Here is a 27,129-nt window from a genome sequence, read left to right as displayed (position 1 = left end):
AAAAAAAAAAAACACTAAGTGTAGTGACACACAGGTGCTGTCCCAGCCCTGAGGAGGTGAAAACCAGAGGGGAAGTGAGGTGGGTACATGGTTGTTGCATGATGTAGGTCGCTTCCTTTGGAAGAAGGTTTCACAGGTGTTTTGGCAGTTTCTGAAATCCACTCTGAGCCAGGTCTGCACTGCGCATGCTTAGGTGGCACAGTCTCGTGTCCTTACACAGTGCTGGGCATGGGATATGATTCCAAACTGCCTGCTCTTTTCCTGGTCCATACCAGACAGCTTGAGGATTGTGTGTGACGTTGAGCTCCCGGGGTTCTTAAACACTATAGGAAGCATCCAGCCCTAGCCCTAGTGGGTGCCAGGCTATTTCTTTTATTCTAATTTTGATCTTCCATCTACTTGGCTTTTCACCACTCTTTCTCTCTTTTTTTTAAATCTTTAAAATACTACATTTTGTGTGTGCGTGCGTGCGTGCATATGTGTGTGTGTGTGTGTGTGTGTGTGTGTGTGTGTGTGTGTGTGTGTGTAGGCACCCATGTAGAAGTCAGAGGACAGTTTGCTGGAGCTGATCTTCTTCCACCATATGGCCAGGTGGAAACTCAGATGGCCAGGCCTAGCAGCAAGCACCTTTGCTCACGGAGTATCCCACTAGCCCTCATTACTCTCATTTCCTAGAAGCTACAAAGGAAAGGAAATGTTTAGCAGTCAGGCTTGGCCATGAAAGGCTCTTTGTTCTGATCATACAGAGCATTAGTTACTCTGTATGTACTGGGCACAGACACCCAACAGAAACAGCTTAAGGAAGACAGACAGCCGCCCATCATGATGGGGAAGGCATGGCGGCCGGTGCAGAAGGTGTTCCGTCTCACGACATCCACAGTCAGGAAGTACAGAGAGAGAAATGGTGGTGTTCAGCTCGCTTCCTCCTTTTCATGAAGCGCAGGACCCTAGTCTGTAGACAGCCAGTGCTGCCCTCCTTCGGGGTGGGTCCTCCCACCTCGGTGTGACTTACATAGACACTCCATCATGGACACACCCAGAGATGTGTTTCCATGGCAATCTGTTAAATTGACAATAAAGATTCGCCCTCACAGATGGTCACCATCAAACCGGTGACTAACATGCCTCTTGGTGGCAGATCACTGACTTTGAGGTAGCAGGAGCATTGGGCATAAGCTGGAGCACTGATGCTTTATCGGTGTTGGGGTCAGGTAGAGAGAAACGGGAAACGGCCAATCATTCTGGAGGGTAGGCTGCGGTCCCTATCAGACCAGCCCATCCTGGGTAACTTCAGTAAACTGCAGACACCACTCTGTATTTGTGCACATGCCCACGCATGCCACCACGTGTGTGGCGGTCAGAGGTGGTCAGATAAGCTTGCAGGTGTTGCTTATCTCCTACCAACATGGACGTCGGGATCAAACTCGGGCTTGGTGGCGTGCACTTTTTACCTGAAGAGCCATTTTGGTGGCCTACTTAAAAAATCAAGTATCCATTCACCAGGTGGCAGTTCTAAAAGGGTGGAAGCAGTGACTTCTTTGAGCGGGGAGGAACTCATTTTAAAATGTAATACCTCCCTTTCTTGGTTTCTTGCCTGGTAATACATTTTCACGACAGAGACATTGAGAAGTGGAGAAAAAAATAATCATAGGCTCAGAGCCATGTTTTGCTATGCAGTTTTGTCAACCTATGCATACATGTGTATGCTTACACAGGTCGTTTTCAGCATTGAGGCCAAACTGACAATATTTGTTACGTCACTTGGTGTAATTTCGCCCAAGTGGTTTCTGTTTCCCTGTTTGATTTTCGAGGGAGGGTCTCATGCCGCCAAGGCTAGCCTCACACTCCCCACATAGCCAAGGCTAGCTCTGAATTCCTGACCCTCTTGCCCCTGCCTCCCAAGTACTGGGATCACAGGTGTGTGCCACCACACACCCGGCTCTGCCATCTCCCTGCAGCTAGTATGGAAACACTGAGCGCTCACTGCGTGGTGTCCCTTGTGAAAAGCACTCACAGAACTTCCGGCGTTTTCACAGGACGCTTGCAGGGAGTTACCACCTTTGAGCCGTAAGTGACTGGACTTGAAGATGTGCTGCAGTTCGTCAAAGGGAAAACATCAAATGTCACCCTTACCAACCTGATACCCATCTTACTTCATAGCCAGGCGCTGGTGGTGCGAGTCTTTAATCCCAGCACTTGGGAGGCAGAGGCAGTTGGATCTTGAAGTTCGAGGCCAGCCTGGGCTACAGAGAGAGTTCCAGGACAGCCAGGGCTACACAGAGAAACCCTGTCTCAAAAGTAAAGAAGAAATTAGAGAGAAGTTTTTTTTTTGTTGTTGTTGTTGTTTTTGTTTTTTTTGTTTTTTTTTTTGAGACAAGGTTTCTCTGTGTAGCTTTGGTGCCTTTCCTGGAACTCACTCTGTAGCCCAGGCTGGCCTCGAACTCACAGAGATCCACCTGCCTCTGCCTCCTGAGTGCTGGGATTAAAGGTGTGGGCCACCACCGCCCGGTGAGAAGTAATTTTTTAATAATTGCATAATAGGCTTGGAAGCATAGAACTCCTTGCTTACAGTGAGGATGTTATGGTTAGATGTGGGCCAGCGGGATGGCTCAGTGAGTGCACGTGCTTGCTAGCGAGACTTGATGGCCTGGGCTTCATGCCCAAGGTGCATATGGCAGAATCATGTGGGTCTCTGGAGAGCCAACTCCCAGAAGTTGTCCTTTGACTTCCACATGCACAATGGCATGCTCCCGCCACTACATAACTGTGGACCATGCATGACAAAGGCATTTGTGTGTGTGTGTGTGTGTGTGTAGGAGGGTTGGTTTGTTTGGGTTATTTTTGCTTGGATTTAGTTTCTCTCCATGTAGCACTAGCTGGCCTCTGGCCTCATACTTTCCTGGGCGGGGGGGGGGGGGGGGGGGGATGGTGGTGGTTAAGGTCTTTCTACACAGCTCTGACTGTCCCAGAACTCACTATGTAGACCAGGCTGGCCTTGAAATCACAGAGATCCGCCTGCATCTGCCTCCCAAGTGCTGGGATTAAAGGTGTGCGCCACCACCTATGGCAAGGTCCCAAATTCTAAATCACCATTCTGTATTAGTTCCTTCTTATTGCTGTGACAAAAATGCCCGACTAAAGCAACTTCAGGAAGGAGGGTTTGTTTGGCTCACAGTCCAAGGATACAGTCAAGCTGGGGATGGCATGGCGGTAGGAGTGTGAGGCAGCTGGTCACATAGCATCTGCAGTAGACAAGCAGAGAGAGATGGATGCTGGTTCTCAGCTCACTTCCCCCCTTATATTCAGCCTGGAATCTCTGAATATTGCACGGCTCTTGCCCACAGTGATGGTGAATCTTCTTAAACCCAATCTAGAAACTCCCTCACAGACATGCTAAGAGGTTTGTCCACAGTGCTTCTGGATGCTGTGGACTTGGTGATCAAGGCCAACCGTCATAGATACCATGGTCAGCCTTCTGTGTTTAATATGACTGACAAGCTCCTGGTGAAGTTCTAAGGATAAAATTCAAAGGTCAAGCATGGTGGCACATGCCTGTAATTGTAGCACGTAGGAGCCTGAGGCAGGGGGATGACTGAGTGTGTGTGTGTGTGTGTGTGTGTGTGTGTGTGTGTGTGTGTGTGTTTGGGTGGGGAGGGGCGGGCAACCAAACACAACGATACCATTTCCGGAAAGTCTGTGTAAATAAAACCAGGCAAAACAGAGGTCAGTTCTGGGTTTTAACAGCTGCATGATGTCCACTGAGGTTTAGAAAGCTAACTGAGGCTGTGTACAGTATTGCTTTTCTGATCGTTGTGAATCAGATAGATTGAAACACCAGGAATAGGGGTCCAAAGATGGTGGTCAGTGGTTAGGAGCTTGAACCCATCTTGTAGAGGACCAGAGTTCAGTTCCCAAGCGTCCATGTCAGGAGGCTCACTCACAACAGCTCCAGGAGATGGGACAACCCTCCTCTGGCTTCTCTAGGCACCTGGGAGTACACACACAGGCACACATATGTACATAGAACTAAAATCCAGTTTTAAAAGAGCCAATAATGCCTTCCAGTTATTGCCACAGCCAGGTAGCACATTACACATTTCTCAACTCTACTCCTAGAAGGTGGCATCATCTGATGAGAACTGTTTCTTAGATATTTGGTTCATATCTCCCCCTCTCTCTCCTCTCATTTTGTTTATTTGTAGTTTTTGCATAATAAGCACTTTGAAAAAAAAAATTACAGGGCGGTGGTAGTACACGCCTTTAATCCCAGCACTCGGGAGGCACAGGCAGGCGGATCTCTGTGAGTTCGAGGCCAGTTTGGTCTACAGAGTGTGAGATTCAGGACAGGCACCAAAACTACACAGAGAAACCCTGTCTCAAAAAGAAAAAGAAAAGAAAAGAAAGAAAGAAAAAAAAATTTAGGATACATTGCTAAAAATTTACAGGCCCTATAATTTCCTCTACCAAGAATATTCCCAAGTATTACATGATATTTGTTATTGCAAAAAGGAACCTTGTAGCCGGGCGGTGGTGGTGCACAACTTTAATCCCAGCACTCGGAAGGCAGAGCCAGGCAGATCTCTGTGAGTTCGAGGCAACCCTGGTCTACAGAGTGAGTTCCAGGAAAGGTGCAAAACTACACAGCAACCTTGTCTCGAAAAACTAAAAAAAAAAAAAAAAAAAAAGGAACCTTGTTCTTATTCTTATTTTTTCTGGGTCTTTCAGTTTCTGCTTGGGATAGACCCCAGGGCCTTGTAACATGCAAAGTGAGCGCATTCATGGGGTCATGCCCTTAGTGTAGCTATTCTATAGAACAGGTTCTAGAGAGTGTGTGACATAGTTACAAGCACAAGACTTACAGTCATCATGGCCTGATGACTAGAACAAACCACTTCTTTCCCCTCCAGCCTCCTGTTCTGTTGGTTGGTTGGTTTGGTTTGAATGGTACTGGGGATGGAATTTAATGCACTCTATCTAACCTGTACCCTCAGTCCCTCAACAGGGCATCCTAGGCAGGCGCTCTGTATTGAGCCACACCCCTGGCCCCTAGCTGGGAGAGGTGGCATTCTAGCCAAGGGCTCTACCCCCGAGTCACTTCCTTAGCCTTCACTGGAGACGATATTATCATTGATTTCCTCTCCAGACACATACAAAAGTACTTACTCACATGGCATCCTTCTTTTATATCATTTATTTATGTTACTTATCTTTTCAGGGTGTTGCTCCATGTTTGTTTATTTATTTGCACATCTGGGTATTTTCCCCACATGTATGTCTATGCACCACATTTGTGCCTGGTGCCTTCAGAGGTCAGAAAAGTGGGGTTGGATCCCAGGGAACTGAAGTTACTAATGGTGTGCATTTCCAGAACTCTGGGAGTCAGGGTGCCGGGTGGCAGATGTAGAGTCTTGTTGGGAAATGTCACATACTCTGTAAAGCTGGCTTGTCCTTCTCGGTCCCTTGCTGTCTTTCACAGTCCCCCTGTTTTTGTCTCTTCTCTCTCCCATTCAGATCCAGAATTAGGTGTCGGCCCGCTGCCTGAACACGACCACCAAGATGCAGGGCCAATCGTCCCCAAGATCTCGGGTCTAGAGAGAAGCCAGGAGAAGAGCCAGGACTGTTGCAAAGAGCCTGTCTTTGAACCCGTGGTGCTCAAAGACCCTCATCCTCAGCTCCCCCAGCTACCATCCCAGCCCCAGGCGGAACTCCAGCTCCAGATTCCATCTCCAGACCCAGACTTGGTCCAGCGCACGGAGGCTCCACCCCAGTTTCCTCCTCCTCCAAGTGCACAGCCAGTCCAAGGGCCCCCAGAAGCCCAGCTGCAGCCTGCCCCACAGCCTCAGGTGCAGCGGCCACCCCGGCCGCAGTCCCCCAGCCATCTGCTTCAGCAGGCCCTTCCGCCTGTACAGTCACATCCCTCTTCCCAGAGCCTCTCCCAGCCGCTGTCGGCCTACAACAGCAGTAGCCTGAGTCTCAACAGCTTAAGGTGAGTGACCCTAATCTTCCATAGGGCAGGGGTCACCGTGCAAAAGCTCGGAGACACTAGTCTTGTATGTTTGCAACTTGCCCTGGTTTTTAATTGGTGAGGCCGAAAGATGGGGGAATGTGGAGTGTGGGTCTCTTGGGTTGGGTGTTGAGGACATTGGTGGGTGGGTGGGTGGGGGGATAAAATTCCTTCAGGGACTTGAAGTAATATAGGAAGGAGCAAAAGGGGGCTTCAGAAAAAGTTGGAGGAGCCAGGCGTGGCGGCGCATGCCTTTAATCCCAGCACTGGGTAGGCAGAGGCACAGGCATGAAGATCTCTGAGTTCGAGGCCACTCTGGTCTACAGAGCGAGTTCCGAGATGGCCAGGGCTACACAGAGAAACCCTGTCTCAAAACAAACAAACAAAAGTTGGAGGTTGTGCCAGGGCACCCTCGTGGAGGGCAGGGGTGGGGGCAGGGCAGGCATACTGAGGCACACTTGAAGATTTTTTTCATGGGGAGAGTGAGAAAGGAGGCTGTGTGCCTCTGGTGGGGGCTGCATTTTAAGAAAGCTGTGCTGATGGGACCCCAGGAGTTTGGGGTTTTTTTGTTAGGCGGCCCTTTCTCCCCCTGCGGGTCACCCAGCTCTGATTGAAAGAGAATCCCTGCTGGAGAGCCAAGTTCCTTTGGGCTCTATGGGGCCTCACAAAGGAAAGTTGACAGAGCTGCTCAAATGATGTCCGTAAAGAAGAGGGGAGAGATGAGCCTCTAGGGTGCTAATTCTAGCTCCGCCACTGTCCCCAGGCTCCATCTTTGTTACTGCCTCCCGTTGGATGGTTTAGGGTCTCCTTTGCGTCCTTTATGTCCCATGTACCTTCCCCACAGGGTCAGGTCCATCTCATGATCCTCTGAACCAGAAGAGCAATGTGTTAGTTGCTTCTCTTGTTGCTGTGACAAAACACTTGACAGAAGCAATTTAAAGAAGGAAGCACGTGGCATCCACAGTCAGGAAGCAGCGAGAGATGGATACTGGTGCTCAGCCTGATTTCTCCTTTTCTGTCAGTCCAGAAACACCACCACCACCACCACCACCACCACCACCACCACCACCACCACCACCCCGACCCCACCCCCACTCTGTAGCTGGAAGTTTTCCTATGTCCCCCCTGGTCCTGCAGCCACTCAGACCCAAGTAAACACACAGAGGCTTATATCAATTACGAATTGCATGGCCATGGCCTATGGCTCAATTTTCTTGCTAGCTAGCTCTTTTCACTAAACAGCCCATTTCTATTCATCTATATGTCGCCACGTGTTCCGTGGCTTTACCCTGGATGGCAGGATGGCGTCTGCTTCCTCCTCTCCTTTCCTCTTCCTCTCCCTCCAGTTGGAATGTCGTGCCTAACCTTATTCTGCCTCACCATTGGCCAAACAGCTTTATTTACCAACCAGTCAGAGCAACACATACTCACAGCGTACAGAAAGACATCCCACAGCACCATTCCATGAGGTGGTGCTGTCCACATTCAGGATGGGCCTTCCCATCTTGAACCTAATCTGGATGAACTCTCACCTATACGCCCAGACGTTGATCTCACAGGAGGTGAAACCCTCCCTAGCCTGACCCCTCACTTGTGCTACATTCATTCCCAAGGGGACAGCGGCAGAAGTGGGGAAGGGCTCAGAAAATCACTTTATGCTATCTTCTTACCCCAGCTGCTAGTGTGGCTCCTGGAAGGTGGGAAGGCTGGATCCCTGCTAGGGTGGAGGTGAAATTTTTGCAGCAGAAATAGGGAGGGATCCTGACGATTGAGGCAGGAGGAGCCACCCGAACAGGGTCTGGGGGGCGGGGGGTGCATCCAGCCACGGAACAGTAGCTCCTGGCTGCTTCTGTGTCTAGTAACTGGGGTGGTACACAGCTGTCTGTGGTTCACAAGAATACTGGGAGCCAGGGAGCATTGATGAAGAGGAAGGGGATAAGTCAGGTGTATTGGATGGCTGTAGGCAGGGAGATAGGATTTTTGAAATCATATATTTATTTGTGTGTGTTTGTATGTGTGGGCACATGTGTGCCAGATATGGAGGTCAGAGGGTATCTTGTAGAATTCAGTTCTCTCCTTCCATCACGTGGGATCTCAGGGATTGAACTCTGGTCGTCAGGCTGTAGGCAAGAGCCTTTACCCTCTGAACTGTCTCACCAGCCAAGGACCTCCCTCCCTCCCTCCCTCACTCACTCCCTCCCTCCTTCCCTCCCTCCCTCCCTCCTGGGGATACAGCTCATTTGGTAGAATGTTTGCCTGGCGGGCATGAAATCTTGGGTTCCATCACCAACACTGTATAACCTGGCCATGGTGGTGCACAGCTGTAATTCCAGCACTGAGGATCACGAGTTCAAGTTCACCCTCTCTGATATAGTGAGATGGCAACCGTCCTGAGCTACTTGAAACCCTGTCTCAAAAAAAAAAAAAAGTCTTTTACTGTAATAAAGGGGGAAAAAAATTGAACAACAGAAAAGGAATTGCTGGCCGGGCGGTGGTGGCGCACGCCTTTAATTCCAGCACTCAGGAGGCAGAGGCAAGTGGATCTCCGTGAGTTCAAGGTCAGCCTGGTCTCCAAAGTGAGTTCCAGGAAAGGCGCAAAGCTACACAGAGAAACCCTGTCTCAAAAAAAAAAAAAAAAGAAAGAAAGAAAGAAAGAAAAGAAATTGCTGACTTTCTCTCCTTTCTTCTTCTAGCAGCAGAAGCAACACTCCAGCCAAGACCCAGCCCGCCCCTCCTCACATCTCCCACCACCCCTCCGCCTCCCCTTTCCCCCTCTCTCTGCCCAACCACAGCCCCCTGCACAGCTTCACACCCACCCTCCAGCCCCCCGCCCACTCACATCACCCCAATATGTTTGCCCCTCCCTCTGCTCTGCCTCCTCCCCCACCGCTGACATCTGGAAGTCTGCAGGTGCCTGGGCATCCCGCGGGGAGCACTTACTCAGGTAAGATGAGGCAGTCCCGTTGATACACCCGTACACCCCTAGCGCCCCTCGCTCGTCACCTCACCACTGGACTCTATGACGTCACAATTTCCACCCCTCCTGGATGTGTTCTTTGAGCCTTCTCCAAATCGTTTGTGGCTGAGGTTCAGCAGAGGTAAATCCCAAAGCCTCTAAATTGCCCAGCAAAGCCGGGGTGAATTTGATGCTGAGCAAGAAAATGGAGTGGCGCGGGGAGGTGGTGGCGCACACCCTTAATCCTGGCACTCTGGAGGCAGAGGCAGGTGGATCTCTGTGAGTTCGGAGCCAGCCTGGTCTACAGAGCGAGTTCCAGGATAGGCTCCAAAAGCTACACAGAGAAACCCTGTCTCGAACAACAACAACAAAGAAAATGGAGTGCCTAAGCACACCTTTTTTAAATGACGTCACCACTGAGTGAAAATTATATGGCACATAATGGCGTGTGCTCTGTGACTCACATTTAAACTGTGACAGCAATTACGGGCCTGTGTATTTCACTCCAGGATCTTTAGGTTGTGTCTTGGTGTAGGGGTTTATTGTGTCAAATAGGACCTCTTTCTATCTTATATTATGTTCGCTTTTATTATTTTAATTTTTTGTATATATGTGTGTGTGTGGTGTGTTTGTGTGTGATCCATCCACATGTGTGTAGGTAGCCAAAAAAGGCCCGAAGAGGGCATCCTCTGGAGCTGGAGTTACAAGTAATTGTGAGCCGTGTGAGATGGGTGCTTAGAACCAAAGGCAGGTCCTCTACAAGAGCAATATGAGCTCTTAACTGCTGAGCCGTATCTCCAGTAGGGTCCTCTTTATGTGCTGTTGAAATGACAGTATGCCCTAGAATTTTACAGACAGACATGTTGAGGCTAGGGAGAAGGCTCAATATAGGACTTGCCTTGCAAAGCTGAGGTCCCCAGTTCGGTCCCTAGAACCCATTAAAAAAAAGACAGGGATGGTAGTGCACACTTGAGATCCCAGCACTGGGGAGATAGAGACTGGAGGAATCCTGGGCTCCCTGGACAGCTGGTTTAGTCACCTTGGTGAGGTACTGGCCAGTGAGAGCTTTGTTTCAAAACACCAAGGCGATGTCAGTGAGATGGCTAGTAGGTGAAGGCGTTTGTCACAACAGCTGACCACCTGACTTCCATCCCTAGGGCTTACCTGATGGGAGAAGAGAACAGCTCCCCAGAGTTTTCCTGTAGCCCCACACAGGTGGTGATGTACACACCCCCACACAAATAAATAAAAAAGTAAATTTAACAGCTAAGTAAATGTTTAAAGAAAAACATGGACCCCCAGCTGAGGAATGACACCTGACGTCGGTTTCACCTCCACACACATGCAAATGTTGAGTGTGTGCGTGCACACACACACACACACACACACACACACACACACACACTGAACTGACCTAATCATAGATTTTATCATTCTTTTCTCCTGACTGTATTCACCAAACCTGTGCTCTGATGTTGATCTAGTCGGGCCATGTTATTATGCCACTTCATAGAGCTATACCAATCCTTGAAGAAGGCACGGGAACCTGGTGGTATTAACAGAGAGATAATGAATGACTGGTGTGTCTCACTATACCACAGTACTTAGATATGCTTGTGTGTGTGTGTGTGTGTGTGAGTGTGTGCGCGTGTGTGTAGATGCATGTGTGTTTATCTGAGAATGGAAGCAAGAATGTCCAACCATGGGTGTTATTCCTCAAGGCACAGGCACCCACTTTGTTTTTGTTGTTGTTTTTAGCTGGGTTTTATGAGTGTGTGTGTGTTGTTGTTGTTGTTACTGTTGTTGTTTTGAGACAATCCTTCCTTAGTTGGGAGTGACTGAGCTTGCTTTTAGACTTGGGACTGAGAGACAAGGTAGCGAACTTGACGCAGACTGGGAGCCAGCGTTGGTATAGTCTACCTATTCTGCCTGTTGTGTCCTATTATCCCAGGACCTGGCTCCACCCCCGTGTGCCCCAAGTCAATTGTCCTCATCCCTGCATCCTCCATCCATCAAATGGCACTAGGTCCTTATAGACACTATGCCCAGCTTTTTGACATTCTGACATGACATTGTCATCTGTAGAGTTCACACTGGAGAACCACACAATCAAGTTTTACACACACACACACACACACATACACACACACAAACACACAGAGTCTCATTGTGGCAGCTGGTAATGTAGCGCCATTGGTAAAGTGCTTGCCCAACATTCATATAGCCCTGGGTTCCCTCCTTACCACTACATAAAACCATGTATAGTGTTGCATGCCCACTGTCCCAGAGCTCAAGAGGCAGGGGCAGGAGGATCAGGGGTTCGAGGTCATTCTCTGCTGTGTAGGGAGTTCAGAGTCATTCAAGGTCATTCTCGGCTGTGTAGGGAGTTCAGAGTCCTTCTGGGTTACACGAGACTCTCCCATCAGTTTAACACAAAACAGGACAAGAATGTCACGATGTGTTAATAAATAAGTTCACGATCCTGTGTCGGGCCGATTCATAGCTATCCTGGGCTGCACTGGCATGTGGTATGCACACTGGACATGTCTGCAACCAGGATGTTGCATGGTGAGTGAAAAGTTGCCACTGCCATTACCTCCCTTTTCTTCTTTTTCAGAACAAGATATCTTGAGGCAGGAACTGAACACGCGCTTCCTGGCCTCTCAGAGCGCCGACCGAGGGGCATCCCTGGGCCCTCCGCCCTACCTGCGGACCGAGTTCCATCAGCACCAGCATCAGCACCAGCACACGCATCAGCACACGCACCAGCACACCTTCACGCCATTCCCCCACGCCATCCCGCCCACCGCCATCATGCCGACGCCAGCACCTCCCATGGTGCGTACCCCAGGCAGAAATGTGAGGATAAAGTAGAGCATGCAGCTTGGCTCGGGGGTTGGCATGGGCATTGGGAGACGCTGGAGAGGGGATGGGGAGAGGGTGGTGACTCTGTGGGGGAGGGGGTGTCCCTTGGGTCTCGTCCCTCTTTGCTAATGAACTCTGGGACTAGAGCATCAGAGTTGGGACATTTTTCTAGATGGCTGTCATTGGCACCATGGATCGATTCAGTTCTGGGTGCCTTCAAAGCACTCAGATGCAGCCTTGTTAACTTCTTAAAGGGTTGTGACGTTTGCTTGTGCATGCTGGGTGATTGTCCCCAGACCTGAAAATGTTTAACACCAATATGGAAATACTTAGGAAAGATTGGGAGTGAAGAAGAGAGAACCAAGGGGCCTGTGGGGAGGATGCTCACTCTGGGGACTGCCTCTTCCTCGATCGTATATTTCCCCTAATCCCGTTTTCCTAGAACGGCCGTACTTCTTGTTATCCTGTGATAGGACACAGTGCCCTAAACTTACGTTATGTCTGATAGCAAGCAGGCAGCAGAGGCAGATGCGTCCCCCAGAGATAGAACTCAGCAATGACATAGACTTACTTTGTCTTGTCTGGGGACTGGCACATGGGTGGAGAATGAGGATATTTGTTTAAAAACCAGAAATACCAATGAATGTGCTATAGTAGAATTATATATATGCTATAGTAGAAATATATATTCATTCCAAGAGAGAGGCCTGCCCATAGCAAAGACGATCACAAAATTATATTGCTAATCCTTAATATTTAAAGAAATACTTGGGGCTGTAGAGATGGCTCAGTGGTTAAGAGCACTTGATGTTCTTCTGCAAGACCGGAGTTCAGTTCCCAGCCTCCATGTTATACAGCTCACAATCACCAAAACTTTAGCTGCAGGGGATCCAGCGCCCTCTTCTGGCCTCCTTGGGCACGTGAATACTTGTGCACATACCCACACACAGGCACACAGACATACATATAATTTTTTTTTTTTTAAAGAATACACTTTTTCTGTTCAGAGGCAAGGCTCCAAGATCTACCCCAAATCACTCATTTTGTGCTTGTAATATGTTTCACTGAGACAACAGAATCTATAGTTTTTCCTGTCACAGAAAAGACAAAAATACAGGGAGTTAGTTCTCGGCATGAATTAGACAGTGTCTTGGGGTTTTTTATTGCTGTGACAAAACACCATGACCAAAACAGCTTGGGAGAGGAAAAGATTTATTTGACTTACATATCCAGGGTCACAGTCCACTGAAGGAAACCAAGGCAGGGACTCAAACAGGGCAGGAACCTGGAGGCAGGAGCTGATGCAGAAGCCACGGAGGAGTGCTGCTTACTGGCTTGCTCCTCATGGCTTGCTCAGCCTGCTTTCTTACAGAACCCAGGACTACCAGCCCAGGGATGGCATCACCCACAATGGGCTGGGCCCTCCCCCATCAATCACTAATTTAAAAAATGCACTAAGGTTTTCCTACAGCCCATCTTCTGGAGGCATTTTCTCAACTGAGATTCCCTCCTTTCAGATGACTTATCTTGTGCCAAGTTGACCTACAACTGTCCAGCACAGATGAGATGTCCACTTTTCTGGTTTATATAAATACCTGTTTCCTCCACTTTGGATGCTTGCCTTGTGCCAGTCCCCAAACATAGCATCAAGGGGTCCCGAGGAGTGGGGCACACTGGGTGGGCTTACCACTTTGCATTGACATTGTGGATACTTTCGTTGGGGCGCTCAGACCTGCTTTTGGGGCACCTTGAGGTTGACACAGAGGCGTGTCTAGTGGGTCAGCTTCATTGGAGGGGGTGAGCAAAACCTGCAGCCAAAGTAACTAGCTTTTGCTTTGATCCCTTTGCAGTTTGACAAATACCCCACCAAAGTTGACCCATTCTACCGGCATAGTGTGAGTCATACTGCTGTACTACACATTCATTGTAACGCCTTTTCCATTTCCAGTGCTCTTGCCACAGATGCGGAAGCGCCTGGCAGCCTTCCCTGTCATCTGTGCCAAGAGTCTCCCCCATCGCTCCTTTATCATCCGAGGTGCTTGCTTGTGTGCCATTTTTCTTTTTTTCTTTTTTGCTTTGGGTGGCGATGCACTATCATCTACCAAATCAAAAGATCATCAGCACGCCTGCTGCGGCCGATCAGCCTGTTAGCCTGGAACTAGAGAAACGAAGGCAGGAGGGTCAGGTGTTAGGATTATCCTTGCTACATAGCAAGTTCAAAACCAGCCTGGGCTATAGGGAGACCCTGTCTCACAATAGCCAGACAACAATAAATCATTAGCATTGCTCCATTTTGGAACTTTTTGGAACCACACTGCTATCCAGAAGAGTGGGTGGGCTGTCAGTAGAATGATTATTGTCTTGGGAGAGTATGAAATTGCAGATTTTAGTCATCCATTCAAAATGCTAGGAACCCAGAACTCCTGGAATTTAATTTCAATTCTTTCCTATAAATAAACCATCCCTTTTACTTTGACTCATGCCTCTTTAAAGAGTGGATTTTTCTTCCTTTCTAGAATAAACACAGCACCCTTTTCCACATAGTCAGATTGCTATCCAGACCTTATTTCAATTGAACAATTAAAAAAAAAAAAGTCAGTTAATTTAAAAAAGGTCTTAGCTAGATATATTGGCACACACAGCATTTGGGAAATGGAGGTAAGGGGATCCAGAATTCAAGGCCAGCCTTGGGCTATCTGAGACTTTCTCTCAAAAAAAAAGCAAAACAAAAAAAGCCTTATGATGGAAAAAAAAATGCCATTTTTTTTCTCCTTAGACTCATTATTTATTTGAAAAGCACTTCCGCTTTGTGTAATTTTAAGTATACGTTCCCAGAAGATAAATTGGTCCTGACCTGAGTTTCATGTTGGGCCACATAAGAGACAAGAACTTCTCTCTATGTAGAGAGAGAGAGCTGACTATTTGACTGTGATATTTTGATTATGGGGCGAACACTGCATCATTTGGATCTAAAACTCCTCTTGTTCCTTGGCCTACTGGTTAATTTGTATTTTTAAAGGAAAAACAAGGAGGATTAGTCATTGTAGTCGTGTTGATCCAGGACAGGTCTTGTTGATTTATTAGGTAGCACGGTCTTTAACACCCCGGTTGTAATACTGCTTAACCCATCTGTAAAGGCTGGGTTCCTTCAGCCTTTAAATAGATGCATGGACACTGCACACTGTGCAAGAATGTAGCTGAGATATCTAGACCCGAAAATACTAGCACTCAGTTAGAACTGTTTCCTCTCTAGAGGCATTCGGAACTGACCCACGGAAGGGCTCTTGGAATTTGAGGGGCTGGGGATATAGAGTAGTCTCCTAACATGCCAAAGCCCTGGGTTCCATCCTCAGCACTGAATAAGACCAGGCATGGTAGTGCATGCCTATATTCCCAGAAGCTGAGGGTGGAGACAAGAGGATCAAGAGTTCAGGGTCATCCTCCGTTACATCAGGAACTTGAGGTCAGCCCATGACCCTGCCAGACAGGTTGGTTAAGAGTGCCTGATGCTCTTGGAAAGGCCCTGAGTTCAGTTCCCAGCAACCCAGGTAGGGTGGCTTATAACTGCCTATAACTCCAGCTCCAAGGGGGTGGGGGCTACAGAGCCCTTTTCTGGATTCCACGGGCACTACACTTACGAATGTGCATGTACACTCAGAGAGAGGAAAAACTGAAATAAATGAGTGGTAGGAAGGAGAGAAAAAGTATTTAGGTTACTCAGCCCCCGTGTGATCCACCCTGGACCGCTGAGCGCTGGGATACAGACGCATTTTAGCAGTGACAATAAGAATTGGATAAATCTGTGGGCTTCTTCCTAGAGTGTGCCTCATGCACAGTACGTTCTGTTCTTGGTGCTTTGTAGATTTAAATGAAAGGTCAGGGGTTAGAGAGGTGGCTTAATCCACACGATGTTTGCCCTATAAGCATGAGGACTTGAGGTCAGCCCCCAGAATCCACGTGAAAACGCCTGACATGATGGCACACTTATCATCCCAGCACTGGGGAGGTGGAGACAGGAGGATTCCCGAGGTTCACTGGTCAGCCAGTTGGCTAGTGAGAGAGCACATCCCGGGGAGAGACCCTGTCACACAGCAAGGCGGACAGGCTGAGGAGATGCTCAGTGAGTAAAAAACGTTTGCCACATGAGCCTGGAGACCTGAGTTCAATCCCTAGGACTAGGTAGGAAGAGAACTAACTTATCAGCATTGGCCTCTGACTTACACATGCACATGCACATCCTGACACCGCCCCCCAAACATATCATGTCCCACCCACTAATAATAATAAATTACATTTCTAAAAATGCCAAGATAGACAAGGTAGACACACACACACACACACACACACACACACACACACACACACACACACACACAAAATAAACATTGAAAACAAATAAATGAAAGACCAGCTAATGTAATAATTCTAACACACACGCACGCACGCACGCACGCACGCACGCACGCACAAAATAAACATTGAAACAAATAAATGAAAGACCAGCTAATGCAATAATTCTAACAAAAAATGTCATAGGCTCAGCGGGTGGCCCAGGCCAGTTTCCTGAGACCAAAGTAGTCAGTGCCTTCCTACTCATGGGCCACAGAAGGTCCCTGGGTTAAAGATGTAGGAGGAGCCTGAGTGTCTGGGAAGTTTCTGTTTTATGACGGAGACACTTCAGGCTTTTCGACCAGGGGCAAGAGGCAGCTATATTTTTATTCTAAGAGGTCCGCAACAGAGGCAAGGAGAGGGGAATGGGCCTCCCATTTTTCTTTTTTAATTGTAGCCATTAGAGAGGAAAGGACCACTTGGAGGCAGAGTCATAGAAATTGGAGCGTTTTAATACAGCATGTATTTAATTACCCCGCTTTATGCAGCGTGCTGGGGGAGAGTTATTTCATAATATTAGCGATAGTGGCTAATCTATGAAGTAGTCTCCCCTGCTTTGGGGATTAGGATGTTATAAGGCAAATTAAGATGCAGTGCGCTCAAGTAGCTGAAACACAATTTTAGACTTAAAAGCAGTTTTAAATGAGGGTACTTGGCTGGCAATCGCTGCTTAAGTGGATTTAGTTCAATATCAATTAGTCTGGAAAACTTCTTGGTATCTTCGGAGAGAGCAAAATGAAATAGGGAACAACAACAGAAAGCGTGATATCCTCGGAAGCTAGGGTTTCAGAGTGTGGATTTCAGTCGTTCCCGAGAACAGCTAGCCTAGAGCGTTATTAAGGGAAGCTTGTTGCTGTATTTTTAACGTACTAGGACGGCAGCGGAGCTGGGTAGTTGCTTCAATATCATATGATAGTTTGGTCGTGGAGTCAGAGAAATAAGATTTTTTCAAGGAGTGAGGCGTGTTTCTGCTGCCCTGGGTTGCGCTGTGTGTCTAGCGTGTTTGTTTTGTGTCGCATCCCACCCCACCCCCAACCCCACCCCGCGCATGCGTGCCCTGTTGTGTGTGCTTTGTAAGCTGTTGAGTCCAGAAGACTCACACTTCCTTAGGAACCATCTTTGTACCATTGTGTGGTCAGAATCACATCAGGGCTCAGCTCCCCTCCTGTAGCCTCCAACAGGCCTGCTCCCTGAGCAGCCCATGCAGTGAAAAGTGGCCAGAAGGATTTCTGCTTTATGTATAAATATCAGGTGCCTCGAGTACCTAAAAGTCTGGGACAGGAGGAACTTACAATTAAAACATGGTATCCCGGACTCCCGCGTTATCTCTGTTACTTCAAATGATCAGTGACGGGGAACAAGATTAGATGATTCTTTTTAGACTTTCTATGAAAATTGGTAGTTCCATTTAAAATGTAAACCGAGTCATTTAACCCTCCGCAAATATCCATCATCATTTTAGATGAGGGGATTAAATTGTCCTCTGGAAATGCCACTTCGAGAACAGCCTAATGAAGCAAGGATTGTGAATCGCCTCTTTCTGGAAACCACCAAACATCTAAATTCATTTAAAACTCATCAAGTTTCAACAATATAAATACTGACCCTCCTAAAGACCTTCTCTTCTTTTTCTCGGTTTCCTTTTTTTTTTCCTAATTCACTCATAATTTTCCAGGCATCTTGTTGGGCTTAGCACCCCCTGTTTACAATGTGCATGGAGGGTTTCTATGTGATTTCTTGATTAATAATTAGCAAAGCTCTCTCGCTCTAATGATGTTATCATCAGGGACATCATTTGTTGGACGATTGATTCTGAACTACTTTTTAACTTTTTTTTCCGTTAAACATTCATGGCGCATCTGTGTGTTCGCCTCATCATAGCTTGGCTAATGGCATCACACTGAGATTGGTTGGCTTGCTAATGTCGATGTCTTTCTATGGGAATTGGGACAGATCACGTGCCCCCCCATCCCCCCCATACTAAAACTTTTTTTTTTTTTTAAATCCCTCCTCGCCTTTGCCTACAGCTCTTCCACTCCTACCCTCCTGCAGTCTCGGGTATACCCCCCATGATCCCACCCACGGGCCCTTTCGGTTCACTCCAAGGAGCATTTCAGCCGAAGGTAAGAACCTCACAGTGAACAAACACACGGGCACCTATCCCAGTGGAGGGCCAGGCTAGGCATGCAGGTGGGTTGGATCCGTGCTTGTCTGCAGTGATGAGTTCACACACCCAGAAGGACCACGAGGAGTAGAAATGAGACTTTTTTTTTTCCCTAACTCATTTAGTTTTAAACTTGATGTTGCGAGGAACCATGTAGTCTCAGTTAAGCTAAGTTTTCTATACTCTTCAAAATATGCCGGAATGGGGCTGAAGGGATGGCTGAGTGGTTTAAGTGCTTTTTTTTTTTTTTTCTTTTGCAAAGGACTCAAATTCAGTTCCCAGCACCCACATCAGGCAGCTCAGAACCTGTAACTCCAGCCCCGGGGGATTCAGTGCCCTCTCCTGGCCTCTGTGAACACTCACACATACATGGCATGTACACACACAGACACACACACCTACACGTAAATAAAATAAAACCAGCTGTTAAAATATATGTAGAATATATATATATACATTATAGGCACATAGATCCATTTTTCCTCCCCAATGTTTCCTCTTTCTAATAAGTTTTCCCATTAGCATATATTAACTATAAGCAATAATGGGTTTCATCATGACATTTCCATACATATAATATATATAATATACTTTGGCATATTCAACTCTTACTCACCTCTCACTCCCGGGAATCTCCTCCCCTCTCGTTAAGGTCACAAGGAACACGGGCAAGGGTCTGTTTGCAGAAATAGCTTAACCTCCCAGTAGCTACAGCAACTGAAGAAAAGGATGTTTCCTTGGGGGAAACACTACTAAACACTAAGTATTTAGTAGAAAATGCCAAGATGCCTCTAAGGTGTGCAGGATGAACACACATGCAGTGTTGAGTGTTGGTTGCTTTTTAACAGGAAAAGGAGGAAATAAAAGTTCCCAGACTGGAATTGTTTGCTCTTTCATTTTTCTGAGGGAGATTTTTTTCCCCTTTCTTCTCTGTCCTTCGCTCTGTCTGCCATGCATCTCTGCACGGGGTCTGCCTGGGGTGGCGAGGCCAAAGCTCACCTTATTAGTATCCCTTCTCCCTCCCTGCTCATTCTTGGACCTGTCTGGACACCACCCCACCCCCACCCCACCCCCATTCTCACACTCGCCAGAGTCGGGGCCTGTTCTTTGTTTCTGACATGCTACTTTGAGATTCACGTTTTTAATTTTTTTTTTTTTTTTTTTTTTTTTAGGTTTTATTTTACATGCGTGAATATTTTTGCCTGTCTGTTTGTGTGTGCACCAAGTGCATGGTTGGTGCTCAAGGTGGTCAGAAGAGGGGGTTGGAACTCCCCAAACTAGAATTACGGATGGTTGTGAGCCATCATGTGGGTGCTAGGAACCAAACCCAGGTCCTCTGCAAGAGTAACAAGGGCTCTTAACCCCTGAGCCATCTTCCTAGCCCTTGAGATTCATTCCCCTTTTATTCTTAGTAAGAACCAAATTATTTTCTACCTAGTGAATAGTACGCAGATCCACACAGGCTCAGTTATCCAGGAAGGTCCAATATTCAGAAGTAATTTTGACAACACTGTACCTTAAAAAAAATCTACTGTGGTAGAACAGAGGTGTGGCTCAACAGTAGAGAACCTCCTTAGACTCCCCCAGTGAGGGGCTGGGGAGCATGGCTCAGACATAGACCACTTGTCTCCATTCCATACACAGGTCCCTAGGTTGAATCACAATGGCATCCAGAGAACACAAAATAATATTTTATGCCCCTTATTTTACTCGGATACTAATTTCTGAAGTGAAGTATGCTTCTCCAGTGGCCAGCCACATTTAGTTGAGATTCTGCACTGCGTGTGGGTTGGTTTCTGTCCCCTCCCCATTTGGTCCCCCCCGCCCCCCACCTCCCATTCCCATTCCTAAGCCAAAGCACCAGTCTCCTGGATTGAACACATGCATTTTCAAAGGTGTGTTGTGCTAAAAACCAGAAACAGGAAGAGAAATTGAAAAGGCATTAGGGGTCGGATGCTGCGTCTTTGAAATCGCCCTTCTGTGCAGGGAACTGAAGCTTGAATGCCGGGCTCTCTGTATCCAGGACTTTTACAGTGACCGCCACCACTGTAGGGGTGGCGATTTTTAGATTCCTTATCCTGTTCTCCAGTAATCCCTCAGACCCTGGTCTGTCTCCACTAGGTTGTGACAAATCTCCAGTGCGTCCCCAAAACAGACTGGTAGGTCATTTAATAAATTAGACTATTTCCCTCACTTGCAATTATCCAATCACACCACAAACTACATCTGGGCAAGGAAGTGTCTCTCGGTGTTGAAATAAGCCTTTCCAGGCCATCTTCCTGATTGAATATGTAGATTGCTGTTCATTAGAGGAGTTCTTCATATGTATGCAAATCAGGCTGTTAACAACTGCAGCTTAATTGTTACTTGTACAGCAGCTGATTGCTTTTCTTCTGTTCTCTCTCTCTCTCTCTCTCTCTCTCTCTCTCTCTCTCTCTCTCTCTCTCCTCCTTCCCTACTTTTCCTGGTAGGCAAGCTTCATGCCTAAACTTGAGCTTTTCACCCTGCTCCCCAACTAGTTCATGTCTAGTGTGAGGGATCCATACTACTTAAATAAGGACCGGTCCATGGCTCAGTGGGTAAAGGCACTTGCCACCAACCCTGAGTTCGATTCCCCAGAGCCTACAGGGTAGAAGCAGAGACCCGGCTCTTACACTCTGCCCTCTGAATTCCCCCTTGTGCGACCTGTGACACTGCGTGTACATGCACACACACACATACACACACACACACACACACACACAAGTGAATAAGTTTCAAGAGGTTGGGAAAGCAGTTTAGGAGGTAATGGCACATTCCATCAAGCCTGGGGAACTGAACTGGGTCCTGGAGAGCCACATGGTAGAAGGAAAGAACTGGTTCCTTCAAGTTGGCCTCTGACCTACACACACATACAGACAGACCCACACACATACAGACAGATAGATAGTAATGTATATAATATATACTTATTCTAATTTTTGAAAAAGTAAACAGCTCTTACAGCTGAGCATGGTGGCATATATCTTCAATCCCAGTCCTTGAGAGGAAGAGGCAGACAGATCCCTTGAGTTCAAGGCCAGCCTGGTCTACATAGCAAGTTCCAGGCCAGCCGAGGTTACGTAGCAAGAGCCCCTATCTCAAAAGAGAAACAACCAGAAACAAACCAACAACAAAACCTGCTATTACTTTTAAAAGTCCCCCCACAAGACATTAGTAACTATTCCCTTTGAAGTGGGCTTTTTTGTTATTGCTGTTGGGTCAGGAGACAAAGGTCCAGCAAGGCCGTTAATATTATCAGTGACATTTAAGAATGGTGATGGGAATTGAAAGAACGGCAGTAGAATTCGCTAGTAAATCTTCTGTCATCCCCAAATTAGATTCTCCTGTCCCATTTCCACCGTCACTAATGAGTAGGTACTGAGTGTAATTTCTTGTTATTACCTACCAGTGAAGATATTTAGGTAGCTTAGTGTCTGCAGCATACTGTCAGCCCTCTGAAAGATGCACCTCATGTGGACACTATGACGATTGTGCACTTAAGTGTTTCTTTCAATGTTGGATGGTAAAGCAGGAAAAAAAAACCAAGAATAATAAATGAGAAACGGTGGCAGTTAGTGGTGATGGTCAGCAGGAAAGAGGGTTTGAGGGCAAAAGTTGCCTGTGTGGCATCTTAGATTCTATAAAGGGGACCAGCCGCACCTAACTTCTTACCCAGTACTTCCCTAAGCTGCTGAGCTCCTTGCAAGGCCCTGGGTAGGGTGGAACAATAGGATTAGTGTCCTAAATTTTAGCTCTTATTTATTTATTTTTTATTTTTTATTATTTTTTTTTTAGCATTAAAAAAAATTGAATTGTGGGAACGCAATGCCCAAAGCATCAGATTCCTCTGGAGATAGAGTTCCAGGCAGTTGTGAGCCCTCCAATGTGGGTGCTGGGGACTGAACCCAGCTCGCCTATAAAAGCAGCAAGCACTCTTAACTGCTGAGCCAGCCCTCTAACTCAAAATCAGAGCCTTAGAACCTCTCTGGTACCTTGGCTAATGTGTTAAACCCACACACAGGCCCTACCCCTGTGAGCTCAGGACCCCTGTCCTCCAACATCTATAAGTATAAGGGATTTCCTTTGTTGTGCGGATTGCTGTTGGGACTTCTATCCCATCCCCACCCCTACCTAGTCGAACAATATACTTTTGTAGTCTCGTCTCTATGGAGACAGAGAAAAAAGGATCCCGTGGCTGTATGTAGGCTTACTAGCCAAGTCTCCAGGTTCAGAGAGACCTTGCCTCAAAAAGAGGTAGGGTAGAAAGCAATTGAGGAAGATACCATACATCAATCTCTGGCTTCAATGGGCATGCATGTGCACCTGCATACACAAACGTACAACATACACAGATAAAAGTTAGAAAGAAAAAAGTCGTACTTCAGAACAAAATAGGGGGATAATGCTTCGTTTCTGCTGTTTGTAAGAAAGGATATACAACTGGCTTTCTTGTGCATCCTAAGCTGTGGTCTGATTAATTTGTAGACATCCAACCCTATCGATGTGGCTGCTCGGCCTGGAACAGTCCCCCACACTCTACTCCAAAAGGACCCAAGGGTACGTGCAAAGTCGGGCTTGGTCACAGGTAATACCAGGGGCGGGGGTCATTTGCCAAGGATGGCCCACCAGGTACCCCCACCTTTGATGGTTCATGTAAGAAGATGCCTGTCCCTTATAGAAGACAGTCTCCCTGACTGCAGGAACGCCACGGGCTAATGACTTGGCTCAGATTAAAAAAAAAAAAGAAAAGAAAAGATCCTGAGCCTAGAAATTAAATGCCGCCAGCCTGTCTACCTTCCTTCCATCTGACTGGTCAGTTGTCTATAGCTGCTTATATCTCTCTGGCACAAAGAAATCACTATAGAATCTTCTGAATGGAAAAGCACAGAGCACTTTCTTCCTGGAAGTTAGGCACCCCCACCCCTACCCGCCTGCAGACATACACATACCCCTATCTTCTCGTTTGAGGTCAGGGAGTTACTGGACCACGCTGCCCTTACAGACAGAGCATGCTCTAGAGCTAAATAAAATATCCATAATGCCTCAGTTATGTTATTTATTCATAATTGATGCTGTGCTAGCCTCTGAAACAGAAAGCAGAGGTTCTCCGTAGAGGGGAGCTTGTCTGTTGACCATCATTTATAACTCTACCCTCTAAGCAGTTTTTATTTTAGTGGACTTTTTTTTTTTTTTTCAAGACGTGGCACACACTCACTGAAGTCAGGATGTTGTAAAGACAGCCTGGGTTTACAGGGTCTGGATAAGACAGACATTCCCAGATGTCCCGTCCATGTCATTTTGTAGGACTGACTACTCTCCCTGAGCCCCACATGCTGGCCTATGGCAGAGCCATTCGAAATGGGGACCCTCATGGTGTAGGTTATGTGCAAGTCATGCTGGTATAGCGCACATCTCTGCTGGTGAAACTTGTATGGGGTTGTGGGCGGGGTGGGGGGGGGCTTGTCATTGTGCGTGTTCTGAGACTCCTGGGGTGGGGGAGGGGACGCTTGGTTCTTTGGATGGTGTGAAAATGGGTTAATTATTCTCTAAAAGGGCTTCATTTAAAAGTAAAATTCTAACATTTTAATTTCCCCTCCTAATGAAGCACTACAAATTTGTTAATTAGGGCAATTGTTTGAGTGACAGGCATGTAACCGAGTTGTCATTTTCTCTTCACAGTTGACAGATCCTTTCAGACCTATGTTAAGGGTAAGGAAAGCTTCTTCTGGAACTGTTTCTACAACCTCTGACTCTCTGCGGGCTAAAACTACAAGTCAGTAGCAGGAACCCAGCTGGAGAGACGCCAGAGTGAATGTCTGTGCCAGCAGCTAATGCTGGCTGGTTTTACAGGCAGGGGGATAGGAAGTGGCCTACATCTTCCTTTTTCTTTCTTTCTTTTCCTTCCTTCCTTCCTTCCTTCCTTCCTTCCTTTCTTTCTTTTTCTTTCTTTCGAGTGCTCGAGGAAGCTGGGCCACTATGTTTTTCCTTAGTACAACTGACAAGGGGGCTAGGGAGATAGCCCTAAAGTTAAGAGCACTTGCTGTTCTTGCCTAAGACCCAAGTTTGGTTCCCAGCGCCCATATTGGCTGGCTAATAACTCCAGCTCCCAGAGATCCAGCGCCCTCTTCTGGCCTCTGTGGACACTGCACACACACACACACACACACACACACACACACACACACACACACGCATGCATACATATATTTTTAAAAGAAATATCAGTATTTTCATAAATGTAACAGACAGACTAGGCCATACTGTTGTTATTGTGATGCCAGGTCTTGCTCTTGCTGCATACCCCAGGTTGGCTTTGAGATGTGAGCTGCCTGACTCAGCCACCCTCCCCCTTGCTATGCTCAGATAACAGACAAGGGGAAGGACAAGCCAGAGGCTGGCTATAGATGGTCTCTCTTGGGCCTGTTTATTTTGCCCAGAGCCCTCAATGCTCAGTGATGTATACCTGCCCTATGTAAGCTCCCTCCCAGCGAAGGATGGGAAGGAGACTCATAGGCAGAATTGTTCCTGAGGTCCGGATCTGGCCAGCCGGGGACCTCTGGGTACAGACTGACTTCTCTGGCACAGAGCTGGGGCAGAAAACACGTGACAGACAGTGGTTGAGTGACCCAGTTCCGGCTGTTGACTGTCACAGAATCCCTGTCTTGGTTATTTTCCTCATTACTGTGACACAGTGCCTGACCAACCTAAGGAAGGGTGTCTTTGGACTCACAGTTCAAGTTCATAATATATCATGGCCAGGATGGCAGGGAGTGCGTAAGAAGAAGAGAGAGATGAACACTGGTGCTCAGCTCACTTCCCCCTTTTCACTTAGTCCAGGAGCCCAGCCCAGAGAGTAGGGCTGCCCTTATTTAGGGTGGGTTTCCCCACCTCAATTAACCTAATCAACTAATTCCTCAGAGGCATTTCCAGAGGCTAACACCTTCTAGGTAATCTCTCCTGGGTGTGCCTGGCATCTTGTCTCCTAGGTGACTCTAGGTCCTGTCCATTCCCGTACAGTGTTCAGCCCTCACAACCCAACTTCTTCACTTGCCTGAAATGGGTCTGTTATCTGTGCTCGCAAACATCCCGTAATTCTATTAGAAGAGAGCAGACCTGGTATCAGACTTGGACCTAAATCAGGAGCAGCATCTTGGTACAGAAACCAGGTGCTTCTGCCCTTCGCTGTTGCAGAGCGGGCCAGGGCTTTCTCGTCCTTGTGGTATTTGCTGAATGAGCACATGGAGATGCTAAGCAGAAAAGAGTTGCCCTCGCCCTCTCTTGCACCATGCAGTGACTGACTTGTGCTCTTCAGAAGTTGATCCCTGCAGGAAGGAAGGCATTTGTTCCTCCTTAGCCCCTCATTCCCTGCTTTCTTTTCTTTTAACTGGACGTGAATAAAGTCACGCGCACACATGGCTTACTGGCTCTCTGTGAAACATCTGAGGTTGCCAGACTGCAATGAGAATGTGACACATTTCTGTGTAACACTTTGAGGGGGCCTGTCCCCGCTCTTGTTTTGATTCGATCCCCAGACAGCCCCTAATTAGCTCTTCTGGACAGCTGAGGTGCCTGTTAGCGTGACAGCATTTGTTAGGTAGGACTTGCTGCTCACTAGGCCCGCCTGCTGATCCTGGAGATGACAAGGCACACAGACAGAGTCAGGTCTTCGCCATCCTGTCCTTGGCAGAAAACTGCCTTGTAAAGGAGCCGTTGTCTCAGGCCCACTTGGGACAAAGGGATGCGGGTTCCGACTCCCTCATGCCTGAGCTCTCAAGAGCTACTGATGGGAACATTTGACTGACACAGAGCTCTGCCGTTCTCGTGAAAGAAAAGAAGTCTCCATAGACCAGATCTTGCAGGGACCCCGGGGCCAATGAAAGTGGGCCTTCTGACATGTCTTCCTTCTGACCAGGCTATTCTTTTTTATTCCAGAAACCAGGAAAATGGTGCGCCATGCACGTGCACATCGCCTGGCAGATTTATCACCACCAACAGAAAGTCAAGGTTGGTTGTGACTCTCCCTGTGCAGAGCTGGGTGGAGCCGGGCTCGGGAACGTGGGAACCTCATGGAGGGGCGTATAAAACCAAACCCAAAGAGCCAAGGCAGGAAGGGTTTGGTTTTATTACTAGCCCTGTTGTTTTGAGTCAGTCTCAGGTTGTCCAGGCAGGACAAGGACTCGGCTTGTAGCTGAGGATGACCTTGAACTCCTGCTCCTCACAGACTGGAATGGTGAAGGGCCAGTCCATCTTCAAGCTGGTACTCAGAAATCTCTTTGTCACTAAAACAAGTATCATCCCCTGGGTGTCCTTTTCCTTTTTGATGAGTTGGCCTTATGAATGGAAAGGGCATAAAAATTGATTAACACATAAAATAAAGCTTTTGGAAATCTGTATAGAACTACTGTAGAGCAAGAATTAAAATCTAGACAATGCTTAAACCTGAGAAGAGCCAACAGGGCATGTTTCCAGGTTTGGGATTTTTTGGATTTTGCTTTTACATTTTATTTATGTATTCATTGTTTTAGGGTGATTGAGTGTGTGTGTGTGTGTGTGTGTGTGTGTGTGTGTGTGTGTGTGTGTGTGTGTAGATTACAGGAGAACTTTTAGGAGTCAATTCTCTTTGCCATATGAGTCTCAGGGGTCAAAGTTGACTCGCCAGGCGTGGTGGTGGATGCCTTTACCAGCTGAGCTGTCTCATCTCCCAGCCAGTTAGTTAGTTAGTTAGTTAGT

General features: G+C 47.4%; 1 protein-coding gene and 1 long non-coding RNA gene across 2 annotated transcripts in view; one reads left to right on the top strand and one right to left on the bottom strand.

Moving 5' to 3' along the window:
• The window catches only part of Auts2 (activator of transcription and developmental regulator AUTS2), a 1,127,676-nt gene that overhangs the window by 1,082,446 nt on the left and 18,101 nt on the right, over window positions 1-27,129 (top strand). The window contains exons 7-15 of the mRNA XM_059248932.1: window positions 5,512-5,986; window positions 8,557-8,562; window positions 8,701-8,948; window positions 11,578-11,798; window positions 13,676-13,720; window positions 18,242-18,337; window positions 22,885-22,956; window positions 24,079-24,108; window positions 26,332-26,403. Coding sequence (XP_059104915.1) covers window positions 5,512-5,986; window positions 8,557-8,562; window positions 8,701-8,948; window positions 11,578-11,798; window positions 13,676-13,720; window positions 18,242-18,337; window positions 22,885-22,956; window positions 24,079-24,108; window positions 26,332-26,403 — 1,265 coding nt within the window. The remainder of the gene's footprint in view (window positions 1-5,511; window positions 5,987-8,556; window positions 8,563-8,700; window positions 8,949-11,577; window positions 11,799-13,675; window positions 13,721-18,241; window positions 18,338-22,884; window positions 22,957-24,078; window positions 24,109-26,331; window positions 26,404-27,129) is intronic.
• On the bottom strand, window positions 5,174-6,952 carry LOC131897903 (uncharacterized). Its single transcript, XR_009375824.1, has 2 exons — window positions 6,838-6,952; window positions 5,174-5,588 (listed from the first exon to the last, which is right to left on the bottom strand). It is a non-coding gene; the product is annotated as an uncharacterized LOC131897903 (long non-coding RNA).

Source organism: Peromyscus eremicus, chromosome 23 (assembly GCF_949786415.1).
Source record: "Peromyscus eremicus chromosome 23, PerEre_H2_v1, whole genome shotgun sequence".
In the NCBI taxonomy this organism is placed as follows: Eukaryota; Metazoa; Chordata; class Mammalia; order Rodentia; family Cricetidae; genus Peromyscus; species Peromyscus eremicus.
The sequence above is the reverse complement of the archived record's forward strand: the minus strand, read 5'-3'. Positions and strand labels throughout refer to the sequence as shown.